Source organism: Manacus candei, unplaced genomic scaffold (assembly GCF_025592945.1).
Source record: "Manacus candei isolate 608988 ecotype Guabito, Panama unplaced genomic scaffold, ASM2559294v1 h1tg000071l, whole genome shotgun sequence".
In the NCBI taxonomy this organism is placed as follows: Eukaryota; Metazoa; Chordata; class Aves; order Passeriformes; family Pipridae; genus Manacus; species Manacus candei.
This window is the reverse complement of record NW_026138119.1, coordinates 895,422-923,336: the sequence shown is the minus strand read 5'-3', so window position 1 is coordinate 923,336 and position 27,915 is coordinate 895,422. Positions and strand designations below refer to the sequence as shown.

General features: G+C 44.2%; 1 protein-coding gene across 6 annotated transcripts; it reads left to right on the top strand.

The window, feature by feature from the left end:
* Positions 1-7: 7 nt before the first annotated feature.
* On the top strand, positions 8-27,639 carry GAPVD1 (GTPase activating protein and VPS9 domains 1). Of its 6 annotated transcripts, XM_051807469.1 has the most exons (28): positions 8-70; positions 584-632; positions 5,809-6,023; positions 6,386-7,229; positions 8,427-8,513; positions 9,717-9,851; positions 9,960-10,149; positions 11,070-11,150; positions 11,969-12,129; positions 12,908-13,034; positions 13,771-13,896; positions 14,645-14,818; positions 15,091-15,231; positions 15,825-15,959; positions 16,498-16,617; positions 17,072-17,149; positions 17,279-17,652; positions 18,163-18,250; positions 18,628-18,708; positions 19,357-19,479; positions 19,963-20,092; positions 20,486-20,595; positions 21,216-21,375; positions 21,841-22,028; positions 23,392-23,605; positions 23,954-24,026; positions 25,131-25,328; positions 26,021-27,639. In XM_051807469.1, the coding sequence occupies exons 3-28, from the start codon at positions 5,839-5,841 to the stop codon at positions 26,159-26,161; spliced, it is 4,464 nt and encodes a 1,487-aa protein (XP_051663429.1). In that variant the 5' UTR covers positions 8-70; positions 584-632; positions 5,809-5,838; the 3' UTR covers positions 26,162-27,639. The 6 variants fall into 6 exon arrangements, with proteins under 6 accessions (XP_051663429.1, XP_051663430.1, XP_051663431.1 ...); XM_051807470.1 differs by lacking the exon at positions 8-70 and having other exon boundaries at positions 465-632; positions 12,908-12,971; XM_051807471.1 differs by lacking the exon at positions 8-70 and having other exon boundaries at positions 465-632; positions 15,169-15,231.
* Positions 27,640-27,915: the final 276 nt, after the last annotated feature.

The following is a 27,915-nucleotide window of genomic DNA, read 5'->3' as shown; positions in this document are numbered from 1 at the left end:
GGGGGGGGCACTTCTGGAAGTTTCCATGGTTACCGGGGGGGGGCGCCGCCGCCTCCCGGGGGCACCGGGGGTACGGGGGGGTACCGGGGGTACGGGGGTTACCGGGGTATCAGGGGTTACTGGGGGGCCCCGCCCGGGGGAGATGCGGTGAGGTCGGCGCCGGGCCGGTGTCACGGCCGGGCCCTGCGGGGTCTCCTATCGGAGCCCCCCGGAGACGAGGTGACACGTGTGTGCCCAGAGCCCCCCGGAGACACCGGGGCCGGTCCCGGGCAGCCGCCGCCCGTCCCGCGGTGCCGGCAGGTCGCGAGCTCCCGCCGTGTCGCGACACCGCGCCCCGCACGCGCAGGCCGGGCCGGGCGGAGCGGAGCGGGGCTGTCTCGGCCCCGCCCGGCCCGGCCCGGCACTACAAGTCCCAGCAGCCCCGCGGCCGCGTGCGCAGAGCCGCGCCCGGCCGGGCCGCAGCGGGGCCGGGCAGGGCTCGGGCCGCCGAGAGACCGCCCCGGGGCGCGGGACAGCGGGAGGAGGAGCGGCGGGAGCGGGAGGAGGAAGGCCCGGGGCCTGACAAACCCTCTGCTTCTTCCAGGGCAGCGAGAGGGAAGGCGGGCGGCCGAGCGGAGACGGAGCCGAGCAGGGTATGTCGGAGGGGGATATCGCGATAGGGCGCCCGGGAGGCGCGGGGAGCGGCGCGGGGGCGGCGGCAGAAGTTGCCGGTGGGGTTCGCTCGGGGGGTTGTCTGTGCCCTGCAGCCCCTGCCGGGGGGCCCGGGGGTCGCGGCTCGGGGGGTTCGGACGCCGGGTCCCTCGGCAGCGCGGCCTCGCTGCTCCGGCTGCCGGTCCTGCCCGGCTCCTTCTCGGCTTTTGTGCTGGGCAGGTCCAACACTTGAAACTTGACGAGTGCGGTGACTTCCCTTTTTGGTTGCTCGCAGACCCCCAACGCCGGAGAGCTCCGTCCAGGCACTATCAGGCTTTTTTCTTGCAAAGTCATGATCCCGCGCTCCTGAGAGCTGTCGGGATGGAGCTCTCGGAGCGGGCATGTGACACTACACTTACTGATAGGTAAAATGCTATTTTGGTGGACGATGCAGTTGACTCACAAGTAGAGGCTGCAGTTTGGAGAGGATGGAGGGCGAATGGCACGGGCGGTACGTGAAATCTGAAACATTCTGTAAAAGCGGCAGGATGGTGGCTACAGGAAAGAGACTTTCACATTGCTGCTGCCGTGGAGGGTTCCAAAATATTCAAGATACTCCACACAGCGGTTTTGGTGTGAGACTTGTCAGGTCCTGGAGAATATACTCTCCTCGGTAGCAGCTGCCCTCCCTGGTGGCCCCTGGATGGGATGTTTCACTGTGGGGAAGGGAGCTGCTCTCGGGAGAACGGGCTGGGAACAGGTTGGTTTTACCAGTTTGAGCTGCTGCGAGTTCTGCACTTGTTCCAACTGAAAGTTTATTAATGTGACCCTTACCTAAAGGGAGCTCCTCTTTACAGCATCACAAGCAACTGGAGTAGATTTTAGTCTGATTACGTGCTTTTATTGATTTTATGCAGTGCAGTAATGCCATAATAGATAGTTTAGTAGCCAGCTGATCCTGTGCATTACTGATCAAGTTCTGTTTTGGGGCAAGGGAAGCAAGGTGCTCCTTGCCTACACATGGACAGTATGTCCAGTGCTGGCTGAGAGCAGTCTCTGGGCAGGAGCAAACTTCAGGGATGAGTTTCTTACTAATGTCAATTAGACAGTGGAACTGCATTTTGCATTTAACACGTGTGTTTTAGATGGTGGGTGTTGTAACCTGAGAGTTCAGCAGACGAGCCCTAGGTCATGGTGAACCATCCTACCCCAAAAAGGGCTCTTTTAGCTCGACTGTGGCAGACAGGCTGTTAGCTTGTATAAAGAAATGGGGCTTGTTAGTTGCTACTATAAATATTAATGAGAAAAGAGATACTTCATCAGGGCTGAATTAGCTTGGAAGCTATTCAGGCTTGCTTAGGAGTTATTTTTCAGTAAGAAGGAGTGATTTCAGTTGTGCCTTGCCCTGCCCTGCCTACGTTAGATCTGCCCAAACTTGCTCTGGAAGTTGTCTTGCGTAGCGAGACTCAGGAGGAGCAACTAACCCTGAGCAGGAAATGCTGGAGTAGGAAGAAGAATCTGGTGTACCAGCAGTATTTACCACTTTACTTAATCTCTTTTCTGTCAGGTGAATCACAGACATACTCGATAGGGATGTGGCTCATTCCTGCATGTCACAGGACAAACCTACAGACTTTTTAAGATGGAATTCAGCACCTAAAGATTCAATGTCATGTTTTCCAGGACTTTTAAGAGTAGGAAGGAATCCGTGTCCTGTGTTCATCAAAGGATAGACTGCCTCAGGTTCTGAACAAATTTGTGCTGCCAGCAGGGCAAGGCATCTTGGATACTGTCAGGTCATGCAGTCTTTGTTGTTGATATGTGGAGCACCATGAAGAGAAATTGTTTGAGTTGTTGTGCCAAGCAGCTCTTACTGTGTCACAGTTATTAGTAGGTTCCTGAGAAGTCTTGAAATAACTGACAGAAAATGGGAATGTTTTCGTATCAACATGTAATTTCAGGATTGAAAAATAATCTACGCGTAGCAGGAGATATTTAATATCTGTTGTTTCTTCAGCCACAGCAGGCTGTTGGATGTCTAAATATCCTAAACTATCTCCTTTATACAGCCACATGCAGATACCTGCTGTTCCAGGTGTGGAACGTGGCACTCATAAACCAGGTTGCTGGATAATTACGGGCACCTTTTTGTTTATGAGGAGCTGATAAGGTAATCTGACAAACAGTGTTCTGGAATTGGCAGGAGTGGAGCTGTTGGTGCTCACTCTGCTCCAGCACTGCCTCTGTGCTGTGTTACCAACCACTGACTGGGGCTGAGTGCCCCTAAAGCCTTGTCCCCAGTGCTGACCTGGAGTGAACCTCGTGCAGCCTGTCAGGGGTGCAGCTGCTGTCCTGTCGTACTGTTTAAAGGGAAGAGGTTTTTGGGGAGGAGCAGTGTGTGTCAGTAGGTGTGTTAGTGGTACAGTAGTTTCTCCTTTCAGGACAGGCTGTGTTAGTAATACCAGGATCTGAAGAGAGGAAAAGCACCTGTGTCTTGCTCGACTGGGTTTTTCGGGTTTCCTTTCCTGAGCTCTCCTGAAGCACCGTGTGTGTTAAACTTCACATCTCTGCTGTTCTCAGGTGTCTGAGAGACCTCAGGTGAAGACAAAGTTCTTGCTGTGCTTGTGTGGCTTCAGAATAATTCATTTAGAAACTGGTGAAAGGCAGTGACAAGATGTTCCTCTCCATGGAGGTGGATCTCAGCAGCAATCCTGGGAGTCAAGTCAGTTGGATTTTTATGGAGGTTACAAAGGCAGGGAAGCTGCTGATCCCGTTTTCTTGTACATAGGGTGGAAGCTGCTGTGGTGCAGTTGTCTTCCTGTGGATTTTCACAGTTCCTGACAAAGCAGTGGTACACAGTAACCTGCTGTGGCTCAGTTCTGAATCAATTCTCCTCTTGCTTTTGTTATTTCTGCTGTTGTACAGCAGAGGCAGATAACACAGACACATGGGCAGTGCCAACTGATAGGAGGTTATTAGGTAGTCACAAGACCAGTATATTTAGAAGTGCAGTTGCAGCCAATGGTGCTCTTCAGAGCCCCAATTTGGGCCTGAAGTTCATGGTGACAATTTAAAATCAAAAACCAGAGTGCACAGCAGTGGGCAATGTCCCACAGCCACTCAGGACCCGGTGTGTGGGTAAGGGCTGACGTGCTCTGTCGTGAGGAGGTGCCCAGGTCCTGTGCTGGGGGCTCACTTCACTTTCCAAGTGGGTGTGAGGCCCATTCTGTCAGGTTTTTTTCAGGTGGCATCACAAATGTTTACTACTGTGTTTGCAAGCAGTAACAAGTTTAGTGCTGATTTTTTTGTGAGCCCTTAAATTCTGAGACAAAAAATAAACTTGTTGCAAGAAGTTGTTATTTGTTTCTCAAAGAACTTTGGCAGTAACAGCAATGTTTCTTTTTCTAATCATTTCTCTCAGACTGTCCTAGTTAAAAGTATCTGAATTAGCACATCCTTCGGGTTCCTGTTGTACTCTCATCTTTGGGTGCATCAGCTGTAACCACTGGTTAGGGTTGCTGGGTTTTTGGGGGGCTATTGAGTTTGGTGGTTTTTTTTTTTTTGAGAGCTTTTTATACTCAATTGTCTGTATATGCTCGGAATGATCTTTACACCACTAGGTGTAATAATACTGCAAATTTTTGTGCATAAAGACTTGTGACAGTTTCTCTGTTTGTCTCTGCCTGGGTTCTGGTTGTGAGGTTAAAACTATAGATGAAAGAATTTAATTACACAAGGAGTAATTGGTTGTCAGTGCACCAGGTTATCAGGCTGAAAAAACCCCAACAAACGGGAAACCTGTGCCTAATTAGGGAGCTAATCTGTGTTCCTACTGTTCAGCAGGGATCACCTCCTGCTATGCTGAACAGTGAACCACAGATCTTTGAAACACTAAAAGGGGAGAGCACTGAGCCAGCACATGGTACATTATTTGTAGTTTCTCAAGCATGGACTGAATTGTGAAGCAAGGCCTGTCCAGAGTCACTGCAGGTTGTGAAGTAAGTTTTTATTTTAACTGTAGTATGGCTTTGGAGGGTTCCTCAGCAGAGCCCTCTGACATATATCCATTACTGATACATCCTGCAGGTAGCTGCTGCAGATGATACACTTTTCCTTCCTAAATTATCTGGTGTGGCTGTGGGTTCTGGTGGGGAAGACATACAACAGTTAATCATCAATTGCATGACCTGCATGATTGTATCCCTTCCCTCATCAGCATTAATGCAGTTGATGTTTTTTTCTCCCATAGAGTTAATTTTTAGATGGATTTGCTCCTGGAATGTGTCTTGACTGGCGTGGTACTCTGCTAATTGAGATGTTCTCTAATTGTGAAGTTGAAGATGATGTTAGGTTCAGACAGAACAGTAGTTTGGGCAGATTTTAGCCCCTAATGTGCTATGAAAGACCACAGTTGTTTCAGTTTTTCTCTCTTTAAAACAGCACTTTTGGATCATGGCCCAGGGAAGTATTCTTCTGAATTGAAATATTTGAGGAATTTTTTTTGAATGAATTCTACTGTTAAGCAAAGTCTCCTGACTTATTTCCAGCTTCTGCCTCATCTGGGTATTGATACTCCTTGGGGTTTGTTTTTTTGCCTTTTTTTTTAAATTAGTAATTTATTTTTTTAGCAGAAAAGAGCAATACTGGGAGGGTGGTGCTTCTGATGCACCAACAGGTGAGAGAGGTAGCTGCCCAGAGATTACAACATCCAGGTCCTTGGGGAGTGTTGTATTATGTGGATGGGCTTTAGGATGAAGGAGTAAAGGCAGAAATCTTTATGCCTGTTCCCCAGACAGTGAGTGGGAATGGGGCTGGTCTTCATCTCCCTGAGCTTGTGTCACCCAAGATGAAGTAAGAGCCACATCTGTGCAGGTGATGGCCAGATCCCCCTCTCGTGTGCTGGACTGTGGTCAGGAGTTGGGCAGTGCTGTGCTCCTGTCCCAGATCACCAGTGCCAGCTGAAAACACCCTTTGCTTCTCTGCAAGTGTCCCTGCTGTGCTGACAGAACAAGGGTTAATGGCAGTTAGGAAACCTTGCATTAAGAAAGAGTGACTGAGTGACCGAGTGCTGGGCTGGGGTCTGAGGGAGGGGGCACAGAGCAGGATTTGCTGCCCGGTGTGGGGCTGGCAGGGCTCGTTCCCTGCTGTGGGACTCACCGTGTGGTTCTCTGTGCTCAGTGGGTGCTGTGTCCCCCCTGGCTGCCCACCATGGTGAAGCTGGACATCCACACGCTGGCTCACCACCTGAAGCAGGAGCGGCTCTACGTGACGGCGGAGAAGCAGCTGATCCAGCGGCTCAACGCCGACGTGCTGAAGACGGCGGAGAAGCTCTACCGGACAGCCTGGATCTCCAAACAGCAGCGCATCAACCTGGACAGGCTCATCATCACCAGGTGACTGCACTGCTGGGGCTGGCACGGCAGCCAGCGGATTCTGCACACTTAGAATCTGGAGTCCTTTGCTGTACTAACCATAAAAATAGTGAGGTTTTAAATCAAACATCAGCAAGGGAATCTTACACACATGAAAGTTACTTGTTGGCCACTTAGACAACTTTTTTTTTAGTACCTGTGTTTGTTTTGCTTTTGTTCGGGGGAATAAACTCTCCTGAATTTGCAGATGACTTGTAGTAACTACCTGGAAAGTCTCTTTTCCTTGGTGGCTGTCTGGTTAATAGTTTGACCACGTGGCATCTTTTAGGAAGATCTTGTTTACTTAAGAGTTACTTAAACTGTTTCAATGTTTTTCTTTAAAGTGCTGAAGCTTCTCCTGCTGAATGTTGCCAACATGCAAAAATCTTGGAGGACACGCAGTTTGTGGATGGATATAAGCAGCTGGGATTTCAGGAGACTGCTTACGGAGAATTCCTGAACAGACTGAGAGAGAACCCGAGGCTTATTGCGTCCTGCCTGGTTGCTGGAGAGAAGCTCAACCAGGACAACACTCAGAGTGTCATTCACACAGTCTTTACCTCCATTTATGGCAACTGCATCATGCAGGAGGATGAGAGTTACCTGCTCCAGGTCCTCCGTTACCTGATTGAGTTTGAACTCAAGGAGAGCGACAACCCCCGGCGGCTGCTCCGACGAGGCACCTGTGCCTTCAGCATCTTGTTCAAACTCTTCTCTGAAGGACTCTTCTCTGCAAAACTTTTTCTTACTGCAACCTTACACGAGCCAATCATGCAGCTCCTGGTTGAAGATGAAGACCACCTGGAAACCGATGCAAACAAGTTAATTGAGAGATTCTCCCCAGTACAGCAGGAAAAGTTATTCGGAGAGAAAGGCACAGAAAAGTTCAAGCAAAGAGTCCAAGAGATGGTTGACTCCAACGAGGCCAAGCTGGTGACTTTGGTCAACAAATTCATTGGCTATCTCAAACAAAACACTTACTGTTTTCCTCACAGCTTGAGGTGGATTGTGTCGCAGATGTACAAAACGCTGTCGTGCGTGGACAGGCTGGAGGTTGGGGAGGTCAGAGCCATGTGCACAGATCTTCTTCTGGCCTGTTTCATCTGCCCTGCAATCGTTAACCCAGAGCAATATGGGATCATTTCTGATGCTCCTATAAATGAGGTGGCAAGATTTAATCTGATGCAGGTATGATTCATGTTAAAGCAGTCTTAAAATTATATGTATGAGAAATGTTCTTGGCCTTTTTTTTTCCCACCAGAACTGATGCTGCTGCAGTAAAGGTACTGTCTCTCTTACTTGTAAGAGGAATGGCAACAAAATATTTGTGTTAATTGTTGCTGAGAAGTCAGGCTTTGTCTGGTTGCTTAAAATACTGGCTTGAAGCAACTGACAGCATGTATTCCTGTATCCCTTGGAAGAGTTGCAAATGTCCTGTATAAAAGCTGGTATAAGGGATGGAAACTAAAGCATAAAAACGACTAAAACATGAATTCTGGAATGTGTGTAAATGTGTGTTGCACTGTTCCTGCTAATGTTAAATGTTGTGCCAGGTATTGCAAAAAATAGTGGAATATTTTGCTGAAACCCCCTTGTTGTCTGGCAGTAATGCCCAGTGTTTCTGGTGGGCAGCTCTCCTGTGCCATCAGCCCTCAGAGCACTTCCCAGCCCTCATGACCAGGTTTTGTCTCTGTGCAAATACTTGGCCAGTTTAATGATGGTACGTGGAGGTGTTGTCTGAAGGTGTTGAGCAACTCTCCTCTGACTGAGGATGTTCCCCACAGGAGGAACAAAACCTGCTTTTTAACGTTGTCTGCAAACTGGGCAGGGAGTGACTCTCACAGCATAATCGTTGTGGTGTGTTTTACACAGTGCTCTTCTGAAACCCATTAGCAATCCTCTCCTGTGCCACTGCTCGGGTGCTGCAACAGAGCTTGCACTTGGCAACTCTTTAAATTGAGGGTTGTTTTGCAGTTGGAGATTAATAAGGGATATGTGCTCTGAAATCAGGGTTAGCCCTCTTGCTATTTTTTCCTCAGTAAACTATATGCAGGCTTTGCAAACCTCTAGGTTTAAGATGACCTAGATTCAACTCTCAATTGTGACGTGTTGTAAAAACAAAACATGCTTTGTTCCTGGGAGGGGGAAGTATGGATGCTCACAACACATTTTCTGTTAAATGCAATGACTGCTTTTTTTCTAAAGCTTCTTGCTTTTTTTCTGCCCTGAAAGCAAGCACAAGACTGTTCACTCAGTTAGAAGTATTTCTTGGAGTATTAATTGAAAAAGGATTTAGAATGGAGGAGTTTTTTTGAGTATTTTTTGTAATTGGGTCCATCATGTTGTTTTCAAAGGCTTATTCTTTGTACTTCTCTTTCATTTCAGGTTGGGAGGCTCCTGCAGCAGCTGGCAATGACGGGCTCTGAGGAGGGAGATCCACGTACCAAGAGCAGCCTTGCTAAATTTGACAAAGTAAGAATCCAGACTAAAAAAACCCTGAGACTCAGTGGATACATCATCATCCTTCTGCAGTCTCCTTTTTCAGACATTGCAAAGGACCTACTAAGTGTTTAACTTCCAAGTTACATGTACTGAAAAGCAGATTGAATCCTGCACAAAGCTGGGGAAAAAAACCCTTGAGCTCTGGAATTAAGCATCTGGGATTCTTGCTTCTACTCTGACCTAACACTTCTTAAAAGAAAATACAGAACAAGAAATTAAAGCAAATTACATTTTAGACTGTGCACAGGAAGTGTCCAAGGCCAGATTGGACGGGGCTTGGAGTGACCTGGTCTAGTGGAAGGTGTCCCTGCCCATGGCAGGGAGGTGCAACTGGATGGTCTTTCAGGTCCTCCCAGCCCAAACTGTTCTGTGATTTTATGATTCCATGAACTGCTAAATTACTGTCTGTGGCTTTTCAACTGAGCCTAAACAAAACACTTTGATCTGAAGACAGCTTTAGTATGAAGTCTGGTTTAACACCAAAGAATTTGTTAGTGCAAGTAACTTCTGTTCCTTTTTTTTTTTTTTTGCATAGTTGTGCTTTTTTGTTCAGCTTTTCCATTTTAGTATTAATCTTCTGAGAGTTGGACTCTTGTGTGCCCCTTCCAACTCAGCATATTCTGTGGTTCTGTGATTCATGTCCATACAGCAGTTACCTTCATCAGAGCAACAGTGAAACTTATGGTCTTTGTACTGCCAGATGTTTAAAAACATGTTGATATTTTTGTGTAATTTCCGGGTTTTTGCTAATTCCAATCGTTACACAGTCATACCACAAAGCTACACATTTATTTTAAAACTAACATTCCATCAAATCAGAAACTGATATTGTGTGTTGCTTCCTTGTTTCACTTTTGGTCTGTGCTCAGCAGATCCTTCAGGAAGGGGCAGTTTAATTGCCATAAAACAGTTTAATTTTTTTAAAAAGTTTTAAGAGGACACTTAAGTAACACTTTTGAATGCAGAAAAAAATGAAGGAAATGCTATAACTGTCTACGTGCTTTCCTTGCTTGTTCTTCAGGGGTTTTAATGATATCTGCTACTCTATCATAGGATTTCAAAAGTAGGAAGCAGAACTTAACATCATTCTGTAAAATACTTAACTCCTGTCATAAATTTCTTTCCAAACCCCAGAAGTGGTCTCTCATTTGCAGTCTCCCCCTCTCCCTGCAGAGCTGTGTTGCTGCTTTCCTGGATGTGGTCATCGACGGGCGCGCGGTGGAGACGCCTCCGATGTCTGCTGTCAACCTGCTGGAGGGGCTGAGCAGGACCGTGGTGTACATGACATACAGCCAGCTGACCACTCTGGTAATGCCTCACCTTCTTGAAAAGAAGTAGTGTAAACTTGTGCCCATGTGTGCACACAAGCCAGGCTGGTCTCTTGCAGTTCTTACGACACTAATTGTAAATGTTTAGGTTGGCTTTATGCGCAACGTGATGTCAAGCGATCAGCTTAAGGAAGATCGGATGGCTTTGGAAAACTTGCTGGCAAACTTACCCCAGAACAAGCCAGGGAAAAGCAGCAGCCTTGAAATGACTCCATATAACACCCCCCAGCTTTCTCCTGCGACCACTCCAGCCAACAAAAAAAACCGGTTACCGATAGGTAAGGGCAGCGAGCGGAGTCTCGTGTGGTTCTGTGCCGTGGGCATTTCTGGGCCATTGTCTCAGGCATCTCCTGGGGCTACTCTTTGCCTACACCTTCAGTTCTTACTTTTTCTGTGTAGGTAGTGAAGAATTTTCTTTAGCACAGAAAGCCAGGTAACTTCCTTACCTTGTGATGCAAGTAGGGTGGGTGAGCTTCATCCTCCGGGTCGAACTTGAGAAAAGCAGTGTAGTGGTTGGTAGTCATAATGGTAGTGGCTGACAGTGATAATAAAGGCAAAGTTTAAAGAGGGGAAGCAGATCTGGGAGGGAAGATTGCTTAAGAAAGTGTTAAGATGGAAGCAGAGTTGTTTAATTAGTGGGATAGAGTAAGTTAAATATTTTTCTGTCTCAGAAGAGAGCAAATGGGGAGGAGATGAACAAGCAGGAGCAGGACTTTCAGAGTATGTGCCAAGAAGAGAAGCTTTCTCCTTTCTCCATTCCTTGTCTGCTCTAATTCTAACTGTCAGTATTCTGGAATGCAATTTTATGTTGGTTGGCTTTTGTTTTTTGAGTAGGATTTCTGGGTCTTGAATTTTTCCTTTGCAATAATACTTTATTTTAAGATAGGAAGTGTGGTACTCTTAGTCAGTAACTATTTATGTGACAAATAATCAGTCAGTGATCATTCCTGTGATTATGACCACATGGGATAGTTCTGTTTGAGAGATTTGGTGTCGGTGTGTAAAAGGATGAAAATATACAGAGCCTGATAAGTGGCAAAAAAACCCACAAAACCACTCCCAAGACAAACCTGTCCCATGTTGTTTTAACTCTGCTTCTGAATGGCTCTGGCACAGCAGCATTTATTTTATGGTATAAAATAGCTTTTGCTCAAAGTTTTTATTTCTTTTGTTTCATTTTAATGCTTCCGAAATGCAGGACAGCAATTGGCAGCCATTACTGCCTGGGACACCTCTGCCACCAATCTGTCAGCTCACATAACTCTAGTAACCCCTTTTGGTGGGTAATGCCCTCTTTCCATTCTTCTCTCTGAAACTTTGCCCTGTATCACCACTCAAGCATGTCTTTGGGTTACTCTGGCAATCAGTTCCCTTTTCAGATTTCTTCATTGATTTCTGTGTGAAACTCACTTTGTGTTCATGTGGTTTTTGAAAACCCTTCCTGTGCCTTTGTGTGATAATCAGATTTTGGCTGTGACTTCTGCACACTTGCCTTGTTTTCCCCAGATCAAATAAAGGAATAATTGGTGTCATGCTGCCATACTTAGAAATCTTAATTCCATGTGGGCGTTTTTGCTTCCATGGAGCCAAACGTGGGAATCTGAGGCTGGTTGAAAAGATTAATAGAGTCACAAAATAATCAGAATGAACTGCCCGATGTTCTATTGTATGTTTGTGTTTGAGACACCTGTTAAAATTAGATTTCCAATTTTTTAGGTGAAAAAAACCTTCTAAACAAATTAATCAGTTTTAAGCCACAGAAACCTAGACCTTTTTTGTTGGTAACAAACTTAATTTTCTCATTTAACATATTAAAGGTCTTTCTGTGATTGGAATATGCTGAATTTGTGTATCCAAACAGAACATAGTGTACCTTGTTTCTCTACTTCTCTTTTGTTGAAAGCTTCCTTCATCAATACACAAATTTAAACACCAGTTCCATATCCCAAAGTTTAATAAGACTTTGATTTTGTAAATTTATTTTGTATGTATTACTAATTGAAACACTATAGTTCTGTATTTCCATTGTATTGTCCTTTTTTCCTCTTTAAACAAGGAAAAACTTTCTAATATTGACATTTCAAAATATTTTCTTAGCAACTCGTAGCAGAAGTAGATCAAATATTCTGATGGATCAGCACGGAGATCACGAAGGATCCTCCCAGGAAACTATCCCAGAAGTTCAGCCAGAAGAAGTGCTGGTGATTTCTCTGGGGACAGGTCCACAGATTACTCCAGGAATGATGTCAGAAAATGAGGTATCCAGACACGATGACATCTCAGATATTTTGAACAGTGCAGCCTCTGTCTTCTCAGTAGCAGAACAATGAGGTTGTAACACTTAAGTTTTGGTAGTAATTGGAATTAAAATCCTTACTTTATGTTACTGAACTCGGGGCTTTTAGCTTTCAAATTGCTCTTTGTTAGGTGGTTTTTTTCCCCTCACTTAAGATGTTTAAGAGCAAACCTGAGCTATTTTTGTTGAGCCTGAAGAAGCTGATGCAAGTGCCCTGTCCCTTGGATCAAGGGACACAGGTGAATGGCAGAACTGGAGCACTGATCCCAATGTTTTTGGCAGCTCAGACTTGAAAGGCAGAGGCCCAGCTTGTTGTGAGGGCAGAGCTGTGCTGTCAGTGCCATCAGTGCCTGCAGAGTGTTCTTAGGCAGGGCTGCAGTTACTGCCTTTTGTCTCCAGCTGCAGCACAGCTGCTGCTTCCAGATTTGCTGCCTTGCCTGGGGGTTGGGATTATCTCCTTTGGCAGCCTCGTGGAGAGCAGTGTCCATGTTACACTGGTCTGTGGGGTGCTGAGGGAACCTGGCTCCATTATCAGGACATGCCTGATGTTCACAGCGTGGTATCTTGCATTGTCCCCAGGCCCTGACTTGGGACATTGCTGCCCTTTTTCAGATGGAACATCAGACACTTGATTGTGACACTGACAATACAAGAACATGCCTCCAACATTTTATTTACTATTTAGTTACCTGAGAAATAGATGATTTTAAGGAAGTCTTGTTTCTTTCCCCACTCTCCAGGTCTTAAACATGCAGCTTGCAGATGGCGGGCAAGATGTCCCCATTGACGAAAACAAACTCCATGGTAAACCTGATAAAACCTTGCGCTTTTCCCTCTGCAGTGATAATCTGGAAGGAATATCTGAAGGTGAAGGGCTGCTTAAGTCTTGAAGAAGTTTTGTTGCTCTGTTTTTTGGGTGTTTTTCCCCTTAACTCTAAAAGGAAGGTGTGTTAGATGCAGCATCTCATCTGTGCTGTTCTGAAGGCCATGTAATGTGGGAGCCTGTCTTTTCTCTTAGTTGTTCAGAGAAAAAAGCCTGCAGCTATATTTTGACCTACAAAGGCATAACCAAGTCTGAGAATTAGGAAGAGGAAAACCTAAGTGTGTTTAGAAAGACAAAACGGAGGGATTTTTTTTTTTTTTGAAACTTAGATGTAATACTAGTTATTAAGATAATCTAATTTAGCTCTTAACTTGGGCTTCTTAGACTTAACTTTTCACCATGTTTTAATAAACTGTTACATATCTCAGAATAATTTCTGGATTCTGGACAACTCCTTTTTATGAACCTCAGACACAACAAAGCACAGGTGTCTGTGGGATGGGAGAGGTTTGGGCAGATCAGTCCTGCATTATTGTGTATAACTTCCATAACTTAGTTTTTGCTCTCTGTCTCCTCAAAATAAAGAAAACAAATTCATGGACAAGTTAATGGCAAAGACTTTATTGACTTTTTAGTTGCAGCAAAGTACAGTAGTGGTGAGATTCAGTATTTTGTATAATTTCTTCTAATTTTTCTAGTGAATCGTGTCCTGGATTGTTAATGCTGTATATTTAGGCACTGTTATTCAAATTAGATTTAGAGTAAAATCTGTTCTCACAGGTCCTTCCAATCGCTCCAACTCGGTGTCCTCGCTGGATTTGGAAGGGGAGTCGGTGTCGGAGCTCGGCGCGGGCCCCTCCGGGAGCAACGGTGTGGAGGCTCTGCAGCTCCTGGAGCACGAACAAGGCAGGTGCCAGCTCTCATACAGCCTGAGGAGCTGGAGGTGGCAAAGCCAAAGTCCTGCAGAAAGAGGTGGCAAAATGCACTAATTCAGGAAGAAAAAAGTAGATGTTTTCCTTTCGTGATCACTCTTGCATTTGTTTGTGGTTTGGTGTGGTTTGGCTTTTCCCAAGAAATATTTCTTGTAGTCTGTTGTTAGGAAAAGGAAATCACCTGGAATTTTGAGGCTTAAGTCCTTTACAGGAAACTGCTTGTAAAGTTTTGCGTGATATCAAGCTTTTCCCTTCAGGAGTAGGATGATCTGGACTGGAGTAGGTTAAAAGCATCTGGATAGTTTCCTGTTTAATGTACATTTGTCAAACACTGAACAGGTTTCCCAAAGAGATCAGGCAGGGGGTTTGGGCTGGATTGGTCTCTAGGATCCTCAGCTTTTCTGTGGTTAGTTCTTCTACAGGAATTGTATCAGTTTCTTTATAGAACTACATTTCATTTATTTTGTCTGTTGATTTAGTCAATAGGTCACCGTGTTTACTTCCAGATTTTTCTTCTTACATCTCAAATGTGTTTTCAGACAGCATCTCTTGAATAGTATAGTAGTGCTTTACAGGCCTCACTTTAAACCACTGCCTTTCCTGACAGAATTAGAGGGTTGGTTGGTTGGAGTTTTTTTCCTAGAACACACTCTTCCAGGTTTTCAGTCTGAAGTAATTGGAGAAGCCTTTCAGAAAGCTGAGAACTGTTTATTTCCCCACAGCCACAACTCAGGATAATCTGGATGACAAGCTCCGTAAGTTTGAAATCCGTGATATGATGGGTTTGACTGATGACAGAGATATATCAGAAACTGTGAGCGAAACCTGGAGCACAGATGTCTTGGGAAGTGACTTCGACCCCAACATGGACGAGGACCGGCTGCAGGAGATCGCAGGTAACTGGTGCTGCACCGGGTACGTTCTCGTGCTTCGCTCACTCTGGGACCGCGAGGCCGCCGAGCCTCCTCCTCCCCTCCAACAGGCTGTGCCCACGGAGCAAACTGCAGCTTTCCCCTAGGAGGATTTTGTGTGCATGACCTGGATTGTATTCAGTTGCTCATTTCTTTTCACCGTTGTGTTTCCTGGTGGCTTTGTTAAGGACACTTTTCTCTCTAGAGCTGTCTCCAGAGCCCAGCTCTAGCCATACGCTTCGGCTTTACTTTTGCAGGTGCAGCTGCAGAGAACATGCTAGGCAGCTTGCTGTGTTTGCCAGGTTCAGGATCCGTGTTGCTTGATCCCTGCACAGGTTCAACCATATCAGAAACCACAAGTGAGGCGTGGAGTGTGGAAGTATTACCGAGTGATTCAGGTCAGAATTGGGCAGTTTTTGCTTATTTCTTTAGCATGATTCTAAGACTCTTCCAGAGGCATATAATGCAGAACAGCAGCCTCTTCTTTCTTCAAGAAATTATTGTCCTAGGATTAAGTTAGTGTTTATGAATACTTCCAGGATTGAAAGCACAAATCCTTCCTAGGCAGAGAGAAGATGGAAAGCATTGGGAGAGACTTACTGTTACTTAAGAAATTCTTAAGGGCTGAACGGGAAGAGAAGGGTTTGCAAAGCAAACTTGCACTTACTTTCCTTCCCTGTGATATTGAGTAGGGGCCGTACAGTTCACTGTGGTTAGTGAAGATGTGACTGTATCCTGTTGTGTCTAAGAAATACAACACTTAAAACAGTAAACACTCCTTAGCATTCCTGTGCAGACAGAGCATTGCTGTCTGTGCAGAGTTCTGCCTTCAAAGAATATAAGAAAACTCTTGCTGAAGTGGTTGAGTTACCTTAGAACTTGATACACTGAACCAACACCCCCGCATTCCTTCTGCATGTGAATGTTAAGGGAGCCTGGCATTGAGGAGTGATACTTTCTCTCTCTGCTCTCCATTGTCTCCTTTTTGTAGAGGCTCCAGACTTAAAACAGGAGGAAAGACTCCAAGAACTGGAGAGCTGTTCTGGGCTGGGCAGCACGTCTGATGACACAGATGTGAGGGAGGTCAGCTCTCGACCCAGCACTCCAGGACTCAGCGTTGTGTCAGGTGTGTTCAGCTGTCCCTGAAAACACACTGCTCTATCAGAGCACTCACCCTGTTGCATGTGCTTTAGTTATACCTCACTTCACTCATAAAATAACTTCCTGCACTCATTTGGGAATTTTCAAAGCAGTGATTCTTTGTTCATCTCACAAAAGAAATAAAAAAGGCAGCAGAGTGGTGAATACTCTGTGCTGCAATAGCAGTGGTTGGCAGAGCGTTGATTTGGAAGCAACTCTTGTGTTTAGTTTTATTATCACAACTTTTTTATTTAAGTAAATCAGCATATCTCTAGTTCTTCATTTTCTGCCAAGTATATAACAGAGTGAAGTATCCTCCTAATGCCCCTTGTCAGAGTGTATTCATGGCAGTGGTAAAATGTAGACCAGAAATTGTTATTTTGGGAGTGCAGAAACTCCATGTGTCTGTAGGTACTACTGTGAGTTAGGACTTGATTATTGCAGTGTTCACCAAACATTTGTACACCCTCAGGATTTTACTTCCTTGCTCTCTGAAAGACTATTATGGATGCTTCTTTTGTAAGGTATTAGTGCAACATCTGAAGATATTCCCAACAAGATTGAGGATCTCAGATCTGAATGTAGCTCTGACTTTGGGGGAAAAGATTCTGTGACGAGTCCTGATATGGATGAAACAGCCCATGGTAAGTTACTTACCTGGAGTCTCTGATAAGCACAAGTTACACTTAGAGTCCTTAAATGTTACAGTTTTCCTAATTTCAGAGTTCTGGTGACTAAGCTTAACATTTTCCTTATGTGCCAGCAGTGTATTTGTTTGACAAAGAGACTTTAGTAGTTTTCAGTCCTAGAGCTTGAGTACTGAGTCTAAGATCACCTTTCCCTAATTTGGTTTGATTAAATTGACTGTCCTCTTGTCCTTTTGGAATTGGGCCACTCCTCAAGATTTCCCCACTATTTGTGATGTGATTCTTTGATCATTTCAATGTACTACAGAGATCTTTCCATACAAGAATATCTTTACAAATATTTTGCAGTCTAAGTTTTGTAACCTGCTGTTGCTGGGCACTGTTTCTCCAGTGTCCCTCACGTTGGAGGCAGTTTTGGTACAGTGCTAACTTTGTTCTCTCTGTATTTCAGGAGCCAGTCAGTTGACATCTCCACCTTCTCAGACAGATTCTTTGCTTGCGTTGTTTGACCCTCTGTCCTCAAATGAGGGTGAGTTGTAAAGAGTAAGCTTTTTTATTTTTAAAAGTAGGCATTTTCAATGCTTCTATGTAAATACCACGTAATTTGGAAGAATCTTGAAAGAAATGTGTGTGGCTTCTTTTATGCTTATGACCACAGGTGTGTCAGCTGTAGTAAGGCCTAAAGTGCACTATGCAAGACCCTCTCACCCACCTCCGGATCCCCCCATCCTGGAAGGAGCTGTGGGAGGTAACGAGGCCCGACTGCCAAACTTTGGGTCTCACGCTCTGATTCCAACGGACCTGGAAGCCTTCAAGCAGAGACATTCCTACCCGGAGAGGCTGGTCCGCAGCCGCAGCTCGGACATTGTGTCGTCGGTCCGGAGGCCCATGAGCGATCCCGGGTGGAACAGACGTCCTGGGAACGAGGACAGGGAGCTGCCCATGGCCACCAGCAGCGCTGGAGCAGCTGTGCTGGCAGCCACGTCTCAGTCATCGTCTTCATCTCCCAGTAAGGACTCCTCCAGGGGAGAGGTGAGGCTTCTGTTTATCATTTTATTTTTTTCTGTCATGCCCACTTTAACTATGCATCCATGCCAGAGAGTTGGTATTAAATATGTTTAGCCAAGGAATTACAGCACACTTTTGTTACCCTTTAAACATTGCCCAGTAGTGTTTTATAGGCTAAAGCTGAAGATGTCCAGAGTGGCTTAAATGGATCTGTCTTCTCTTAAGTTTACTGGATGAACTTTATTGGATTTAGTGGCACTTCAGAAATAAATTCATTGTAATGGTAAACTGCTGCAACAGCCTAAGAAGTAATTTTCTTTAAAAAAGAAATAAGTGAAATCTAAGGTTCTTCATGACTTTGGGTTTACATTTGCAGGCTGTCCTCTTCAGGAGGGATATTTCTGATTTAATGTGCTCCCTGTGCTCTGCTGTAGTTCTGTTTTTACAGTCAGTGTAGCAGAGCCTGATGTGGAGAAATTTTCTCTTTACACTTGATTTGGTAAATGCTCAGATGTAGACTCTGCCCTTCTGCAGATTGAGGAACGAAAAGACAGCGATGATGAGAAGTCTGACAGGAACAAGCCCTGGTGGAGGAAACGTTTTGCATCTGCCATGCCCAAAGGTGGGAGCATGTCTGTCGGGTTTTGGTACTGCAGTCAGGGTGCATGCTGCCTTTATTATGTCTTTAGTCACTTTAATGGCTAAATTAAAGTATAAATAAATATGTCAATAAAAATAGGAAGCTACCTGGCTCCCTTGGATAGTAGTTCTCTAGAGTGTATTGTACCTGCAAGGCAAAACTGTTCTGCCTGGGTGTCTGGTAAAGGTGGAACTTACTACAGATGATGGCAGTGCAGTTCTACTCCACCCTGTGGATAAGCTTATGCTTTTATTGAAGTTTATTTGATGAAAATCTTCTGCATTAGCCACTTCCTTAAAGTTTCTACAACTTGGCCATTATCTCAGGATAGTCTTTGATGAGGTACCTTGTGTTTTCAGCTCCTATTCCATTTAGAAAGAAAGAAAAACAAGAGAAAGACAAAGATGACATGGTGCCTGACAGATACGCAACACTTCAAGGTATGTGAATAATCTTATCATAGTAATTTTCTCTCAGAACATGCCTTCTGGAGTTCCAGAGTGCCCACCAGGTAGCTGTTGACAGACAAGTATGTGCTGCTGTAGTTGATGTTCACAACTGGCATTTTGAATAAGAAAATGGATAAAGACTTCTTGACTTGAAGACTGGTTTTAAGTTGTCAGGCGTCTGTCAGTGCAGATAGTGGAATATTAACTCAAGTCCTCACTTTTTACCCCCCCCCCATTACAGAGCTCAAATCCTTGTCACAGCTGAGCTGTAAGGATGGCTGCACACACAGTCCTGTAATAGTTACTTAAATGCTAAATTAAACATGATTTGAACTTGGGTGTTTCGTTTTTTGTTTGCCTAATCATTTGTAGAAGTCTTCAGATATCCCAGAACCATTTGTGTATGCAGTATAAACATGCTGAGGATCTGCTTTTTATGTTCCCTTTCATTGTACTGTTTTTTTCTGGTTTGCTTCAGACTTGATAAATATATTTGAATTGGGGCTTCATGGAATACAAGCAGCTCTTTGTTTGATGTGGCTAAAAACAGAGTCTAAATGTGTAGGTCTGAGTTTTTGTATTTGCTTTCAGTTGGCACAACACCAGGGTGACTCCTGTTGTTTTTTGTGGTCCTTTTAGATGATCCCAGCCCAAGGCTCAGTGCACAGGCACAAGCTGCTGAGGACATTCTGGACAAATACAGGAATGCCATCAAGAGAACCAGTCCCAGTGAAGGAGCCATAGTGAACTATGACAGTGCAGGTGAGAGCCTGGCTTTTGGAATCATCACCAACATAGTTTCTCTTCCTTAAAGATAAAAACACTTCAGTATTCTAGACCAATGGTAGTATTACCAGCTCAACAAGGTGAGCTCTAAACCAGGAGTGTTTTCTCAAATAATCTGTGGGACAGTCCCACAGAGGCTGGGAATTAAATCAGTATTCCCGAGGACCTCTCTTTCATATTACCATTGAGGGGGCTGGTTGTTGATAGCACATCTCCTAACAGTTTTTTCTTTTGTTTTGTTTTAATGGGCACTAAAGAAATATATTGCCTCACAAAAGTGATGCTGTTTTTTCTTAGCAATTTGTAGATTGTATATTTTTATATGCTTTTTTCACTTATCCAGAATAAGCTGATTTATTTGCTGTCTTCATTTTCGACCTGACCTTAGAATAACAAGCAGAAAATTGGACTGGTTTCTTCCTCTGACTCTTCAAGTGTAATGTTTTTCTGTTGCCACAGAGGCTCTTGGGGATGGTGAGAGCATGCACGACTCCCCGCGGGACGAGGCCTTGCAGAACATGTCTGCAGACGATCTCCCAGACTCTGCAAGTCAAGTAGCACAGCCACAAAGTTCTGCTTTCTCCTATAGGTAAATACATTGGCAGGTTTCATCTTACCCACAAAGTGGAATTAAAAGCTGAACCTGTGAGTTTGGTTCCCATAAGAATCCTAATATGGATCAGTTGTAAACTTTGATGTACTTTGAGTTTTAAGCATCTCAAACTGTCGTATTTCCACAGATGAAGGAGGGATGTTGTAACCTGAGAGGACAGAGCAGTTCAGTGTTTAGGAAAATTTCTTTGAAAATGGTCTGGGTACTATATCAAAAGAACCAATATTCTTAAGTCTTGGCATTTTTGGTATATTAAAATGACATTAAATAACTTTCAGACGCTATTAAATAAAAAAGAAAATAATAACTTCTTGTTGAAGAAGCAGGCCTCACAGCAACTGTGTTAAGAAAATATTTTTCCTCTTTAAGGGATGCAAAGAAGAAATTGAGATTGGCTCTTTGTTCAGCAGATTCTGTTGCCTTCCCGATGTTGACCCACTCAACACGGAATGGTCTCCCAGACCACACAGACCCCGAAGGTAAAGGTTCTTTGTGTTGTGTGTATCTCTTCTTGTCCCCCATCTAATGACACTTGTGCTGCACCAATTGTGGTCACTTCTCTTTGCTACAGACTTAGAAGGCACAGGCTGCCTTTTGTCCCCAGAATGGTTTCGTTCTTGCTTCACAAACCTGCCATCTAAATCTGGTCTATTTTTTTTTTTAAATGAAGTACCATGGATGTAGTGCAGGTAGAGCCTGAAGCTATAGAATATACTCCCCAAATACATGTGCTGTTGGGAACTGTGCTACTTGAATGACTTAACTAGTCTTTACGTTGGTTTACTATATATGTGTTGTGTTGTGTCCCTCCATTCGTTCTAGGTTTATTTGCAAACAGGTGAATTTGAATTTGTTACCTTATCTGGTCCTCTTCATGTTTCAGAATGATTCTAAATACTAGCTAAGATGATGATATGATAACTTATCCCCTGATATCTGGAAAATTCGAGAAAGCTTATTAAACTGTTCTAAAATAACATTTATTGCCTCACGTACAGAAATTTTGTTTTAAATCATTAACGTTTCCCACATTCAGAACTAGTTTATTTTCATCATGCCTGTTTCTTCTCCTTAACAATTTTTCTTTGTTCTTTATCAGATAATGAAATTGTGTGCTTCTTGAAAGTTCAGCTGGCTGAAGCCATCAACCTCCAGGACAAGAACCTGATGGCGCAGCTGCAGGAGACGATGCGCTGCGTGAGCCGCTTCGACAACAGGACCTGTCGGAAGCTGCTGGCCTCCATTGCAGAGGACTATAGGTAGCTTGTTCATTAGTAACAGCTTCCCAAATCCATATATTTATTCACTAGCACATTGGGAACATCCCTTTTGTTTTAAATTGTACTTTACCAAACCAGGCTATTACACTTCTGCTTCCCCACAAAACAATGAAATTGTCTCAGCTGTCTGTGAATGGCTTAAAAAAGCTTGGGCCTTAAGTCGGTCCAGGTAGTAATAAACTCAGGTTAAATCAATTTGTGGGTAGTATTCAGCAATAACACACACAAAATGCTGTTTGGAATTTGCTTTAGTCTGGCATTCCTGAGTGCTGCCAGGGCAGTGAACTCACAGGAATCTGTGTGAGGTGAACTTCTGAAGTCACACATTGTTCTGTTTTATAAACAACAGATTGAAGACTCCTCCTGCACTACAGCTTAGCAGCTTGTAAAGCTATTAGCCTCTATCTCTGTTACCAGTCTGATGTAGAGCCCTCTTTATTTTAGGAAAAGAGCTCCATATATTGCTTATTTGACTCGCTGTCGCCAAGGCCTGCAGACGACACAGGCACACCTGGAAAGGCTCTTGCAGAGAGTTCTGCGAGATAAAGAAGTGGCCAACAGATACTTCACTACAGTATGTGTGAGGTTACTGCTGGAGAGCAAAGAAAAGAAAATAAGGGAATTTATTCAAGGTAAGATTAATGCAGACTGGAATGTTTATATTCCTTTACTTCTAATTTAGATGCTGGCTTGGGTTAATGTTTTAAAATACAACTTTTGATCTGAGGAGAAGATTCCTAAAATGATTTTAATTTCAGCTGGTGAATTAATGGCTCAAATAGACAGATTACTGTGACTTTGCTTTATGTTGTGGCAGCTAAACCATGGTAACTGTCTGCATTTTTCACGGGCTGAGAGAATGAAGGTAATTTGTCCTTGCTTGGCCTAAGTTATGCTAAATCATATTATCTAGTATCTGCCCCATGGAAGAAGCATGAATGCTATTAATTGTTTTAGATCTACTGATAAATGGTATATGAAGTTGCAGCATTCAATTCTTAGTCTGGAACCTGTGGTTGCATCTTAGAAGATATGGGGGATAGTAGTAGTGTGAATCAAATGAATCAAAGATTTAAAAATACCACAGCATACAGGACAGCACCACCAGCAAGACAACTCTCTAAACAGAACCACTTACAACAAACTAGTTCTGTGCTCTCTAGGCACATGTCTGACTTAATGGAGCACATAAGGAATTTGGAGTCAGTTCTTGCTCCTGTAGCATTTGGGTGCTGTGTATTAAATGTGCCTGGATAGGCTGGAATTAATCTGAGATCTTGCATTTACTGAGATGAAAGTATTTGTAATAAGGTTCAGTGACCCAGGAAGGAGTTAAAGCCCTTTCACTGGACAGAAAGGAGACAGCTATTTCTGGATGATCTAAAAGAGCCACTGGCAGCCGTGGCATTGAGGCTGCTGGCAGCTGTGAGTGGCAGCTGTCTCTGGGGCAGGGTGCTGTAAATGTGAAGCTGATGAATGGCACTGATTTGGTCACGCTGCATTCACTGGGCTGCATCACTCGGTCTGTGTTTTGTACATAAACATGAATGTTGCATCTGTGTATACTTAATAAGGGTAGTGGGAAATGGGACACATGGGTTTTCATATCTGCCCCAGCTCCCCCTTCAGCATCTGACAGCTTTGTATGTGCTGGTTTTTGCCAGTGCCTGTCCCAGGGATTGTTGTGGGTGCTGTCTCTGTGGGTGGCTGGGAAGAAGCTTAAGAACTGGTGCTACAGAGGGAGTGATTAACACAGTATTGAGTATTTTGACCATATGCTTTGTTAAATGTGTTCTATATGGTTTTCCTCTAATGCCTCCATTTATTTCAAGTGTTTCTGCTTGTATTTCCCTTACTGGGATGTGGGCAAAACAGCCTCACTGCTGGCTGGCAGGAAGTCTGAAGTAGATTCTGGGCTCTTCCTGCCAGAAAGCCCTATCAGAATTAATACTTTTTACTTAAGAGAATGTTCTTTCTCTTCTTCCCTTGTATCAGATTTCCAGAAGCTCACAGCAGCAGACGATAAAACAGCCCAAGTTGAGGATTTCCTTCAGTTCCTGTATGGGGCTATGGCTCAGGATGCCATATGGCAGAATGCCAGTGAGGAACAGCTTCAGGATGCACAATTAGCCATCGAGCGCAGTGTGATGAATCGCATTTTCAAACTTGCCTTCTACCCTAATCAGGATGGAGATATTCTGCGTGACCAGTAAGTTAATGGAATTCCAAGTACTTGGTTTCTCTTTTGCAGTTGGTGCAGATGGAAGCTGTGCAACCTTCCTGTGACAGACTTGTCTTTGCCAACCAGGCCACACAAACCCATGTCTCTGCTCAGAACATTTTGTTAAAGAACAGGGAAGTGCTTTAGCACTGTGTGCAAACGTGTTTGCAACAAACTACTAGAACAGAATAAAGTTGTAAATGTAATAATGACTTGGGATACAGTCGGGTCTGCAAGTGTGTGTGCTGAGGGAATGAATTTAAAACAAGTGGGAAGCCCTAGGGGACTGCAGGCTGGCTGTTGCTAACTTTTCACTCATGTTTTTTGTGTTTTCAGGGTCCTTCACGAGCACATACAGAGGTTATCCAAAGTAGTGACTGCAAACCACAAGGCCCTTCAGATACCTGAGGTAACAACTCCTTCACTTCTGTACGTGTGTCAAGGTGCTTGGTTTTAATTAAGTTTGGGATGGGGAGGGAATTGTTCTGTTTTACACTTAGAAGTGGTGCTTTTCTGTCTGTGACAGCTGAGATATCCTGCAGGAAAAGCGTGCTGTACCCGTGCCTTAGTGTCTTCCCTTGACTGATCCTTCTAAATTCAGTTTTTTTCCTCATTTTACCACCTCTGTCCTGATACCAAGATTTAAGAACCAATGGTACACTGCACTAAGATGCAGTAACTTTCTGATAATTTGCTTCAAAAGAGAAGATTTGAATCCTTTATGCTTCTGCTGTGATTCCCCTGCCATGGCTGTGGTTTACAGCTGTCAGGTTAACTTTCTGAACCAGCCAGAATTAACAAAACCTTGCAGCTCTGAATTTACCCAGCACTTTTGCTTTTCTCATGCCTAATAGGATAACTAAAAGCAGGTTGGTAGGCTCAAGGAGTCTGTCAGGGCTGGATGTCTGCAGCTGCCTGGCTCTCAGTTCAGCACTCAAAGTGTGTGACTCTAAACAGAGTCACAAAGCTGCTGGTGAGGAACAGAGGCCCTGCAGCTCTGCCTTCATCTGGAACAGGGTCCTGAGCAAGTCATGGAGAAGTACAGGCTCATTGTGGGAGTTGCACACAGAATACTGGCTCCTTCTATTGTTTTTTTTAATGACACCTCAGGAAGCCACCTCCACTGTGAGTGTGGTGGAGCCATTTCAGTCACAGACTCACAGAATGGGTTGGGTGGGAAGGGACAGACCATAAAACTCATCTTGTTCTACCCCTTGTCATGGGCAGGGACACCTTCCACTAGACCAGGTTGCTCCAAACTCTGTCCAACCTGGTCTTGGACACTTCCAGGGATGGGGCAGCCACAACTTCTCTGGGCAACCTGTGCCAGGGCCTCCCCACCCTCACAGGGAGGAATTTCTTGCATATATCCAACCTGCATCTGCCCTCTTTCGCTTCGAACTCCTCTTGCCTTAAGGCTTCCCTTTTCTCCAGAGCCTGTGAGTCTCTGGTGCTGTGGTGCACAGCAGTAACTTGGACAGACAGGAGCTGGCAGTGTGTTGGTTTTCCACAGGTCTATCTCCGGGAGGCACCGTGGCCGTCGGCACAGTCCGAGATCCGCACGATAAGTGCTTACAAAACCCCCCGGGACAAGGTGCAGTGTATCCTGAGGATGTGCTCCACCATCATGAACCTGCTCAGCCTGGCCAACGAGGATTCAGTACCTGGGGCAGATGATTTTGTTCCTGTTTTGGTTTTTGTCCTGATAAAGGTGAGTTCTTTTGCAGAGGTCGCAAACCCCAGCTAATTCTTGTAATTAACAAGCACATTTAGGAGGAGAAGTAATCCCTGTGGGTAATGGGGAGCATGCCAGGCTCGAGCCCAGATCTGATTCAGCAGGTTGGAATGGGAATCAAAAATGTGGTCACAGTTACCGTTTTTGAATCCAAACAAACTTTGCATTTGGAACCAAGGAAATTGGGGTGCAGATTTTGTGTGGGGAGTGGAGTTTGTGTGAGATATGTCCACCAGCATCTGTCATCTGTGCCTGCTTCATGCTGTCCTCTCAGGACCAAGATCCACACTAGGACTGACTTGTGTTGCTGGTCTTTTTGGCACGAGTGGAGAATGGTCTGTCACATGTCAGACACCAAAACAACAGGCTTTACATGTGTTGAGGTCCTGATGACCTTCATAGATTCTGCCAGTGTTCCCCTTCTTTCTCTTGGCCTGCTAGTCATTTTTCCTTGATGGGAAAAAGGCTCTTTTCATCAAGCCTGATGTCTTCTGAGCGTGTGAGATGGGGCTGGTCAGGATGAGCAGTGCCTGCCCTGGAGATTGTTACCTGCTGTGCAGTATCAGGATCACTGCACGGAGGGAATTGGGGTTCTTTCTGTATCTTGCAGTGTTTGATGTCGAGCTTTGCAAACAAACTGTGAGTATCTCTCTCTTCTCCAACCCCAGGCAAACCCCCCTTGCCTGCTGTCCACTGTGCAGTACATCAGTAGTTTCTATGCCAACTGCTTGTCTGGAGAGGAGTCGTACTGGTGGATGCAGTTCACGGCAGCCGTGGAGTTCATCAAAACCATCGATGATCGCAAGTAGCTCGCCCAGCACATGCATGGGCAGACTGTGAGCAGGAGAGGAGCGTCTGAGAATGTACAACAGCTGCAAAAGCTGAAGAAAAGACTTTCCTTGTATAATACTGTACAGAATTGAGGCATTTTAAAACACACCTTTACTAATCTAATTAATTTAACAGATTTTCCTCTTCTCTTTCGGTTGCGTTTTTCTCCCCTCTAGATACTGGCACTGCAAAAGGGACCACAGTCTTCAGGTATTTTGGAATCTCAAAACATGCAGAAAATATTTCATGCTTTCTCCACCACCCCTCTTGCTGAATTCTTCCTCACATGAATAGTTCATTTGATTTCTAACAGAAAACTGAAACAAGAGGAATCAGGGCAGCCACACAGTAAACTTTCTAGTTGAATACACCTTTTATTAAGAAAACACCAGCCACACTGAAAGTTTGTAGTAGCTGACATCAGTTATTGATTATATTTCACCTAAATTTAAAATCTGAGAGGACAATGTAAATATTATATAACTATATTTAATGCATTGCAAGTTTCTTTGGACTCATTATCCTTCGAATAAAAAGCAAAAGCCTCTCTGACCTCTAACAGGTTGTGATGTACCGTGTTTTGGTGATGGAAGGACTTCCTAGAAAGGCTAAGGTTTAAAAAGGGCAAACTGAACTATTTATTAAAATGTAATTAAGGTTACTGAAATTTCTAAAACTGGAATTTTTAATAGGGCTTATTAGCTAGCTGAACACTTCTTGGCTAGGGCATTAGGGTGTTACAGAGGTTTGGGTATATAGAGGAGAGTGACTGTAAGTTACAATAGAGAAGTCTAATATAAAAAAGGAGAAATAAAATACCTTACTGTAATATTTTTTCTGATCTATTGTGTATACTGTACAAACCCCAAACAGAGATCCTTAACAGAACCTTGGGCTGTAATATATATTTTGATTAGTGACATTAAATACATATGCCAGGGGGTTCAGTGAATGTTTTTACTAAATGTTCTTCGTGTTGTCTGCTATGCAGCAGTGCAAGTTTTACTGTTCATATAAAATATTTTAAAATAATATAACACTGTTCTTTATGAAACATATCATGGCATCAGTTCAGGGTGTTTTATAGATTTCTCACCCCTCCTTTCCCTTAAACTGACAGTTACCAGGTTAAAGAGGTTTTTATGCACACCACCACGTGTGTTTTTCACGACTGAAGTGGTCTGGGGCATGGCCAGTGCGTGTTGGCTCTTTATAAGCACTCGCTGTCCTTTTTCAGCTTGAATACAGTGAAAAAGGACATTGAGCACTGAACTTTTTCATGTCAGTATTATTTCTTGCTCTTTCCAGAGTGTTCATTGCACTTCTGACAGAGGGATGTGGTAAGGTTTGGTGTCTGTGAGTGGTAAACAAAATCTTTCTCACAGTCTTTTCAAAACACGATTGGCTGATTTTGTGTGTGTGCATTTTGATGATTAAAACCTGTAAGCAACTAGTACTTGGGAAAATCATGTGGTTAATTGGAATTAGAGCAAAGTATTGAGTGCATGATTTGGCTGTGCTACTTGTCAAGGCATAATTAAAGAAACTTACTTTCTTGGACTCAGATAGAACTCAGCAGTTTTGCCAAACTAATCACAGATGAGAAGTTGGGATGGTAATGTTTTTCTTTTATAGTCTTTCTCCTCTATTAGAGACTCGACTGTGTGGAGGAGCAATACTCAATCGAAACAGAATTCTTCTGATCTGCCTTACTGTGGTGACTCAGTCTGTG